Here is a 9,246-nt window from a genome sequence, read left to right as displayed (position 1 = left end):
TAGACCAGTATGCTCCTGGTTAGATCCATGGCTAGAAAAAGAAACCAGACTCAGTTACAGTCAATTACACCATTCTCCTGCTCAGCCTCCTCTGTGAACTTAGTGACTATATATGTAAAAACTACCAAAAAAACAATGCTATCAGACACATATTGAGGATAGTTTAGCACCACATATAATCAGAGGTTTTCTACACCATTTGCACAATCCACAACTTTTTTTTCACCTTCATTACCCCACAGGCCCTCTCACATAGCATGTTCAGATGGCTGAGTTGGATATGTTTATTCTCTATTTTTCAGACTGCTGTTAGAACTACTTCTAGCTGAATGGAGTGTTTAGTTCAGTGGGTTAACCCAGAAGAATGTGTAATGAGAATCTTCCAATTAAAACTTAATTCTGTAGGATATGGCAGTTTTTTTATTTCTTGTCTTGGAAGAATTCCTCCTGTTGAACTGCAAAAAGGCTTATATTGCCATTAGAAGTCCTCTGACTGCAGGACCTTTATCTGATTGTGTAATGGAGTTCCACAAATCCCAGTGGTGGCATTAGGCTTCGTCTCCCCTGGCTCAAGTCTCCCTTAGTTAATTATAGATTGTCTATCTTCTCCTGGGACACTTACAGGACACACGGCTAACGTCAGGAACCAATCTGCTACGTCACGACCAGAAACGGTCTCATCCAGTCCTTCCTCCAGTATAAATGAATGACTACATAAATATTACTTTTTACATTACAGTAAAGCTACACGTTGAGGAAAATGAATCATCGTTTTGTTAATTTTAATTGATAGTTATATAATAGAATGCATATTTGGCAGGATGGGCTGCACCCTGGATAAGAAGCCTGAGTCCAAAGTGAGAGTATTCATTTCCGCCAAGAGATTAAGGAGAGGCAGGCTTAACTCGTGATTATGTGTCCGCACAAGTTTAAAAAAAAGTTCAAAAGAAGTGGAAAGTAGACTGAAAGATATTAAATACTCAAGTGCCACCTCCTTTAACAGCCCCAACATTTTAGACTACATATTGAAATGTGTGTTGAGGGAAAGACCACCGTGTAACCTACCTCTGTGAAAACCGCGGATATTTGGGAAAATCCGAACTTTTGGCTTCCAGGAGGTCCCACCATAGCACCTTCGTTTTATCCCAGCTGCTTCGCCTCCCTTTGTGCGTGAAGTCTGTCGAGAACACACGGAGAACTAAAGGTCCACATGTTGGTAAAATAATCAGCACAAGAAAGGAAATGTCCCGGTAAGTGAATGTGTGGGTTCCTGCATCAGAACACACAACATTCAGGCTACTGAAAGAAAAGAATGAACCGGCTGGCCCGGAGAGATTCCGGCCCCGAGGAGGAGAATGAAGGGATGAGAGAGACAGACAGGGAGAGAGAGAGAGAGAGAGAGAGAGAGAGAGAGAGAGTTAGAGAGAGAGAATAATTGGATTGAGGCGTTCAGGACCAAGGACAGCTCCAGATCAACAGCTTGTTTCCAGCTGAACTCCTGTCCGCCTCGGAGCCACACGCACTGTGACTCTCATGAGATCTGGTCTTCACAGAAATTCTCTCAACGTCGGCCTGAATTAGATGAACCGTAATTATCGTAAACACAGTAAACTGGAGCGAGATTTGCTCTAAATGAGCAGTTTCTCAGCTTAATACTCTTTCAACAGACTCCCCCTTCTCTTTACAACCTTATGTTCGGAGCCGGAATCATTCCTGTTTCGAGTAAATGCAAGGGCTCACTGCCCTTAAAAAAGACAAAACATTTTGTGAAACACATTTCGTCAGATTAAAGTGGTGCAGGCTGTCAGTAGGTGGCCCTTTATCCCTGATAGACTGCTGCTCCTTATTCTTCTCTTAAAGCAAAAAAACTAAACAAAAAACTTTACCTTCATTCCAATTCATCATTTCCCAGAATGAAGTTATTACTACTGAAAGTAACTTCTGAATATACATACTATGGAAATTAATCTGCATTTATAGATACTGTATGTTAATAATAAGTTTTGGTTTTTTTAAAATTTTGCGGGGACTTTTTTTGCATTGCAAACTTTCTAATTGAGTGTAATTATCTGGGCTCTCTCTTGATGACAATGACACATTTAATATGGGTGTTATTGTTATACCATATAGACTAAGTGGGTGAAGTCTCAGCCAAACAGATGAACAATCACATGCCAAGTTTGTCCTGTTCATAATGTATCTGAATATTTTTGCTTATATAACGTTTTCTGTCACACTGTGTGATGTAATGACACACTCTTTGGCTGTCTGCATCTTTTTGCTTCCCACTTTTCTTCTCAAACTTCCAGACAGCCGTGGAAGGATATCTTGAGGTGTTAATACAAGAGTCAATAATTTAGAATCACACCAGGGTTGGTGATTTAAGCTCAAGTGCTTGTATCCTAAAAATCGGTCTGTTTTGGAAAATATTAGCACTAGGCAGCATTTGGTGACAGTGAGCAGCAGCAAAATGTAAACAGCAGAAATAACAGCGTCAGTTTTTATGTTTAGGTGTTATTGCAGAACTGACACATTGGTGAAAGAAACTAAGCGGTTTTTATTAGTCCTAACCAAATAAGAGAATGAACATGTAAAACAGTGGTACAGTATCAGTGCCTGACTTTTCTATATGCTGTAGGATTTGGTAGGATTTACTCTGTACAAAGGTCAATATGTTTTGTTGCTTGTTGGTTATAAGCCGTCTCCAGTACAGATTGTCTTGACTAAAGACACTAATCAGGATAAATCTGCATGCTAGTTAACAGTTACTTTGGAGACAACATTCTGCCCTACTCTAAGAGACATCATGATTGGGTGGCAAGTATTCACTTCTGTAATCACATACACTCTCCTAGATCGAACTGTATGAATGTTTCTGCTGAAGACTTAAGAGCCTACAGCAATTTATATCACCTTTATTACATTTACACAATCAAATGTACATCTCCTGGTGACTTTGTACTTAATCACTTGTGGGTTGTAACAAGCACTAACGATGTACTACATTCATCGTTGTACTGGGTGTGATGTGTGTCAAATATGACGAGATGGGCATGAGCGTGTGCTGCAGTGCACGCTGATGATGGAGTGAAGTTCTGAATGTGTAAACAAACAATGAAACTGCAGTGCCATTTCACAAAACACATTGTTTCCTTGTAGTACTGTTTAGTTATGGCAAAAAAGATGAGATCACTACAAATAATCAGAACAAGATTTCAGCATCCTGAAAACAGGACAAAACTCAAGATTTATTGGTTTACAAAGTACACCAAATCATGTACAGAATGCCTTCCACTGTTTGTGCATCAAAATGCAACTTTAAAGTTAAGACTCAACAATAACATGTGTACATGCATTAGACAAAAACACATAGGTATTAGAACATACAAAATTGCATAACTCATGATACAAGCATTTAATAAAAAAAGAATTATTACTAAGAGGAGCTTAGACTAACAATAAATGGGGATTCAGATGAAAAAGCAAAGTCATGCTTTGTTTACTGAAAACAGTGTGTGCAGTCTGCACACATACTATACCTACACAGTGCAAACAGAAAGTTCTGGAAGAGGAGGGTCCTGCTCATTAACACATCAGAAGAATACTCTGGTCCCAAACACAATAAGTAACAACACCCTGAGCCAAAACATAAGGACAGCTCCAATTCAGAATCCTCGACAAGATGCATAGAAAGTCTGCATCCAGATTAAACAATTTGGTTCATTGGTTAACAAAGGAGAACTAGTGGGAGGGAGGAAATGAAGGGAAAGAAACCCTACTTAAGTATATACACCCACCTAATACAAGAGCACTATTACCACTTGCTTTTTTTCCTTCTTTTTCTAGCTCAAGTTTGTTGGGATGTTTGTGCTGAGGTAACACTTCTCCAGCAGAGGATGTTTGCGTCTTCACTTGTGTTTCAGTCGGAGCAGCTGCTCCTTACCGTTAATTGTTAATGACCGCAGCTGCCCATCCTCCTCCACCTCCACACGCTCTTGACCATTTTCTACAATTCTAGAGGAAATAAAGAGAGAAATAGACAGATCTGAGAAAATATTGTAATAATATACAATGAACAACAACAACATTTATTCAAACATTTCTACTAGAAAACATGTCTTGGTGAAAACATGATTATCTTCTGTTAAAAGACAACTGCTTAGGTAAAATCTTTCCTACTCCACTCCAAAGCTTCCTTCTTCCTTTCCTGCATGTCTCACTTGACATTGAGTCCACACTGATTCACTATGTGACAGGAATGAAAAACAGCAGAAACTACTTGTGGTCTGGAGGGTTAACAGTTTATCTTTTGTGTTGTATTTTTGCCTACCATAGCTTTATCAGCAATTCAGTGTGACAGTGTTCAATGTAACAGAATGGTGTCACTGTGTTGAATGCTACCGCTGATACTGTTATGGAATATGTCTAGCTGAGGACAATCCTAGCTCCCAAACTAACACAGAATGTCAACAGCTGCTCTCACTCTTCAGTTGTGAAGAGCTGTGAAAACAGGATTTATCGGATATATCACACACAGCTTGTAAAACAGTAATATAAAAACATGAGAACTCATTGCGTGTGCAATGTGTGCTGAACAGCTGGAAACAAAGTTGTTTTTTTATGAATCATTCATTTAATCAACATCCTTGTTGACACTACTCTTTTTCGTTTTTCAGCAAGATTTAATCTGTTTACTTATTATATGTATGATACCATAGAACACATTTGTTCTACAATGTGCAAAAGACATGAAAAGTGTCACTGTTACTCTGCGTGTCCACATCTACCTTTTAGTAGTGATCTTTCTGCCGTTGATAATCTTGGTGGAGGTAGAGACAGAGCGAAAGTTGCCCATGCTTCCCCCTCCTCCTCCTCCTCCTCCTCCAAAGGAGGTTGAAGAAAAGGAGGTGAAGCCTCCACCACCCATATTGCCCATAGTTGTCATGTGACCCATGTGACCCATATGACCCATGGCATTCATGGAACCAAAAGAATTGAAGCCTGAAAGAATAGCACAGAGGTGATTAGCAAACATGTGAAATGTTTAAGTGTTTTTATAATTATCGACCGCCATCTATTACCGGGGTCAAAAGGTGAGAAGCCTGCACCAAAGGGAGGAAAACCAACAAAGCCACCAAAAAACGAGCCTCCCGTCCGGTTTCGATTTGTACGACTTCGGTGCCGCTGGCCACTGCTGAAAAATGGATCCTCACTAAATGGATCTGCACCTTAGAGGACAGGGCAGTAAGAAAGGTGAGAATGAGTAAAAATAACTTACAACAGCAGCTGTAGCTGAGCTGAACTCTTAGCAAAGGACCACTGTACCAACTTGTATACTATGGCAGCACATCTTACCAAAGAAATCTGCAAATGGGTCTCTGCCCCCGAAGAATTCCCTAAAAACATCGTCTGGATTGCGGAATGTAAATGGCTCATGAAAATGGTCTCCGTTGTGGAAATGCCCCCCTGAAATATAAAGTCAATAAATTAACAGACAAAAGCCAAAAAATAGCGTATGGTACGGTTTTAGTCTTTAATGTGTTTACTGTCATTAAATCACACCTCTACACTCATAAGACATACAGTAGGGAATAAATCGACATTTTGCATGAACTGAGACTGCTCTCTTCTTTTAAAATGGGTGAGAAACTCTTACCTCTTCCTTCATTGCTCCCTGTCAGCCCTTCTTTGCCATAACGATCATATATGCTCCGTTTGTTGACTAGAGGAGGAACGTGAAAAGTGTCAAAAGCAACAGTGAAAACACTGCTAATAAGCCAGAAACAGAGAGCTCACTGCAGAAGAAAGAGGGCAGTGTAATTATTTGGACTTTGCTCTGCTCCCACCCTGCGGTGTTGGTTTGAGCTTCACTCTTTAAATTAGTGCTGTTTCCACTATGTGTTTGTTATTTGCAGACTCATGGAAGACAGCTGTGGTACAAACCATCTGACAGGACTTCATAGGCCTCCGACAGCTCCTTAAATTTCTTCTCAGCCTCCTCCTTGTTCTCTGGGTTTTTATCAGGGTGCCACCTCAGGGCCAGCTTTCTGTACCTGCATCAGAGTAAAAGTACAATCAGCACTCTTACTACTACTTACTGTGCACTTACAAGGTATCCACAAATGATTATTATTTTTTATTTTATTTTTTTACAATAAGCAATACAACATGTTTTCATGTTTTTCCACTGTGTGTAACGTTTTGTCTTTGTAGGACACCTGTGCAGTTCAATAAAGACTGATAAAGTGAGAACACCAGGAGAACAGAGTAGTCTGTGGACTATATTTGTGGGCAGGTCTAAACATCACTATAAAAATATTAGCATTTTGTATTTTTAATTGATAACATTAGATACTCAAACTATACATCTAACAACACAAAACAAGTTAGCTAAGACATCTCTAAAAGTGAAGATACTATTATTTAATTTACCACTAAACATGATGTCCCCAAATCAAACAGGCATCAGATTGGTACTAGGTACTATGTATTTTTTAACTCCTGTCCCCTGCACCTCCTATAATTTTAATGCTTCCAGTGGTTCACCACAATAAATACATGTCTCTTGTGCAGTTTTGTGTTACTAATAAAATGGCTTTGACAATGTCAGTTCGAGTTCCTAACTTTGTTAGCAGAAACATAAGTAACAAGTGACTAATGACCAAACTAATGTCAGTGAAGACATTGAAAGTACACAGCAGCTCACATGCTTCAGTGGAATGTGACCATATAAATGAGCTAATCCAGCAGCGACTCAAATTCCAAACTGTCTTTCAGTAACATCAAAATTGAACCCCTTTACTCCTGAACCCACATTTTGTGCACAAATATTCACTTCGGTTTTACTGATCAGGCAAGATCAAGCTTCTTTTTGGGGGTATAAAGATGGTGGTAATGTGTTGCAGCCAAGCACTTTGGAAGACAACAACAAGACGACGACAAGGAAATGACATTTTAACACTCACGCTTTCTTTATGTCATCTGCAGATGCATCTTTCCGTACTCCTAAAACCTGGTAGTATTCTACCATGATGAGTGGAATGAAGAAACTTCAGCGAGTTAGATGTACCTGAAAAACAAGCCAGTGTCAGACAAAAACATCACACAGCTATCAGCAGAAGTTAAGGCATTAAGCTAAGGAGCAGCTGCTAACATCTGATTCTTACTTATTGTTAATGGGTCTGCTGTCTCCCAGTTTAGATTAAAAAGTCTGACCGAAAAGCTCTCTTTCAACACTACCTCCTAGCAGAGTTACATAAGAGACGTGCTCACTTATCCCTTCTCAAAAACTGCCTTGTGAATTCTAATCTCATTAAACATTTCTTTAGATGGCTCAATGCCACATCAGACCCGCCTGTAACATCAAGTGATAGGGATTCATTCCAATCATCCAAACTGATGATTGCTTAAGTTGCTTGGAGTTGTACATATGTGTAAAAGATGTGGTGCTGTGTCATTAATCCAATTATCCGAGGTAGTGCTCAATAAATGTATTGATTTTCCAAACTTTCAGCCTCATTGTTACTGTATTTTGTAGTTGTGGATGCAGCATGAACCAAAACTACAAAATAGTAATCTAGAAGTCTCTATCAACACCATGCTTCAGGCACAGTTACCGTTTTATACATTTGAATGCTGGTCATTCTTTTAACCAGCTGGAGTCAGTAGTAAACAATGGGCTAAAGGATGCTTTCGGTGATCAATCTTCTGCTGATACAACATCATGTGTTTTTGGATATTCATGACTTGTTCTCACTAGGCTTGTTTTGTGATGTCTGCTTGCCTAAAGTGTTGTATTTACTTTTCTTCACTTAACATTTGTAATTTGCAGTCGACAGTAATTCTGTCATACTATTGTACATAATGTGCGCAAACATTTCCTGCTTGTGAGAAAAATAGTAATAAATCAACTGCTTATATGTGCCCAGAGATTATATGGTGCGCACACGGCATGTACACCACTCCAAATGCTTAGCAAATAATACAAACACTGCAAGGGCACATATTTGTAATGTTTTACAGCTTGAATGTATAGCGTCTGAATAAACAGCCGCCGACACCTGACCTGCATCCACTGTTTCAGCTCTTACTAACTGACTGCTGCTCCTCAGAACACATGAATGAACAAAACAGGCAAGGACCGGCAGCGTTAACATAAATCAACGTATTTTTATCTTAAAATGAAATGGAACAGAACACCAGCCACGATAAAATAGCCTTGATAATAGCAGCGGTACTGCTCATTCTAGCGAACTTCACATAAGCTAGGGTTAGCTTAGCACTGCTGAACATTCGTTGCATCAGAGAGTGGTGTCAATCTTACCCACTTGAGCTGTTCAGCTGTTCGTAATCTCAGATACGATTGTGAAGGGTATAAAGAGACAGACACACAGTCTGTTATCCGGGGTGTCCCAGCACCTAGAAAGATGTTTTCATGTTTAGCAGCCTGTAGATTCTCAGATTAGACTCAACGTCCTGTTTCTGTTTCTTCTTCGTCTCCTTCGAGTTTATCAGCGGTTATTGAAGCTTACAGGCAACACAGCGCCGCCAACTGGACAAAGTGCGCGGTGGTAGTTAATAAATACATGTTTCTGAAGCGATGTAAAAAAGATGGAGAGGAAAAAAAAAGTAATTTAAGGTAAAATCATTTCATACTCATCACCCACAAACAAATAAGAATAAAATCAAGACCAGAGCAAAAACCTGAAAACCTGGCAGGACTAGATGCACTAAAATTCTGCAGTCATTTACAAATAATTACAAGTCAATCCCTGTGAACAGTCAATCATGGTTAGACAGAAAACAACAACACTATAAAGATATAAAGCACTCAAGCTTGCAAGGAACCCCATGTCTGACCAGAATGACAGGGATTTTGTGCCCTTTGGAAGATCAAGGATCACTAAGAGATTGGCCTTACCCAAAAGACTGACCAGTTCATCACAGGACAGGGATCAAGGACAGATACTGCAAAATCTCAAGCCTGCACCACTTACTGCTCTGTTCACTTAATCTATAGTGTTTATTAATGTTTATTAATGCTCAGGCATTTCTCTGTATATAACAACATAGTTTGTCAATTATTGGCATATAGTTGTGTTATTCTATAGCATTGTCTTTATTTTCTTCTTCTTATGGTCGTATACAACATAGGTCATGGGGAGTTTTGTGAGGAAACTCAAGAGGACGTTCCAGCCAGCAGTCAAACAACTGAGAGCACTCCACTTCCACTACCTACTCCTTCAG

General features: G+C 39.5%; 1 protein-coding gene across 2 annotated transcripts; it reads right to left on the bottom strand.

The window, feature by feature from the left end:
• Window positions 1–3,213: 3,213 nt before the first annotated feature.
• Window positions 3,214–8,492, bottom strand: LOC114449982 (dnaJ homolog subfamily B member 6-like). Of its 2 annotated transcripts, none has more exons than XM_028427865.1 (8): window positions 8,324–8,492; window positions 6,966–7,069; window positions 5,944–6,053; window positions 5,657–5,722; window positions 5,356–5,466; window positions 5,082–5,228; window positions 4,788–5,001; window positions 3,214–4,014 (listed from the first exon to the last, which is right to left on the bottom strand). In XM_028427865.1, exons 2-8 carry the CDS (start codon window positions 7,028–7,030, stop codon window positions 3,909–3,911), a joined length of 819 nt encoding a protein of 272 aa, XP_028283666.1. In that variant the 5' UTR covers window positions 7,031–7,069; window positions 8,324–8,492; the 3' UTR covers window positions 3,214–3,908. The 2 variants fall into 2 exon arrangements, with proteins under 2 accessions (XP_028283666.1, XP_028283667.1); XM_028427866.1 differs by having other exon boundaries at window positions 8,328–8,492.
• Between the last annotated feature and the right edge of the window lie 754 nt (window positions 8,493–9,246).

Source organism: Parambassis ranga, chromosome 17 (assembly GCF_900634625.1).
Source record: "Parambassis ranga chromosome 17, fParRan2.1, whole genome shotgun sequence".
NCBI classification, from domain to species: domain Eukaryota; kingdom Metazoa; phylum Chordata; class Actinopteri; family Ambassidae; genus Parambassis; species Parambassis ranga.
This window is presented reverse-complemented; position numbering and strand designations above follow the sequence as displayed.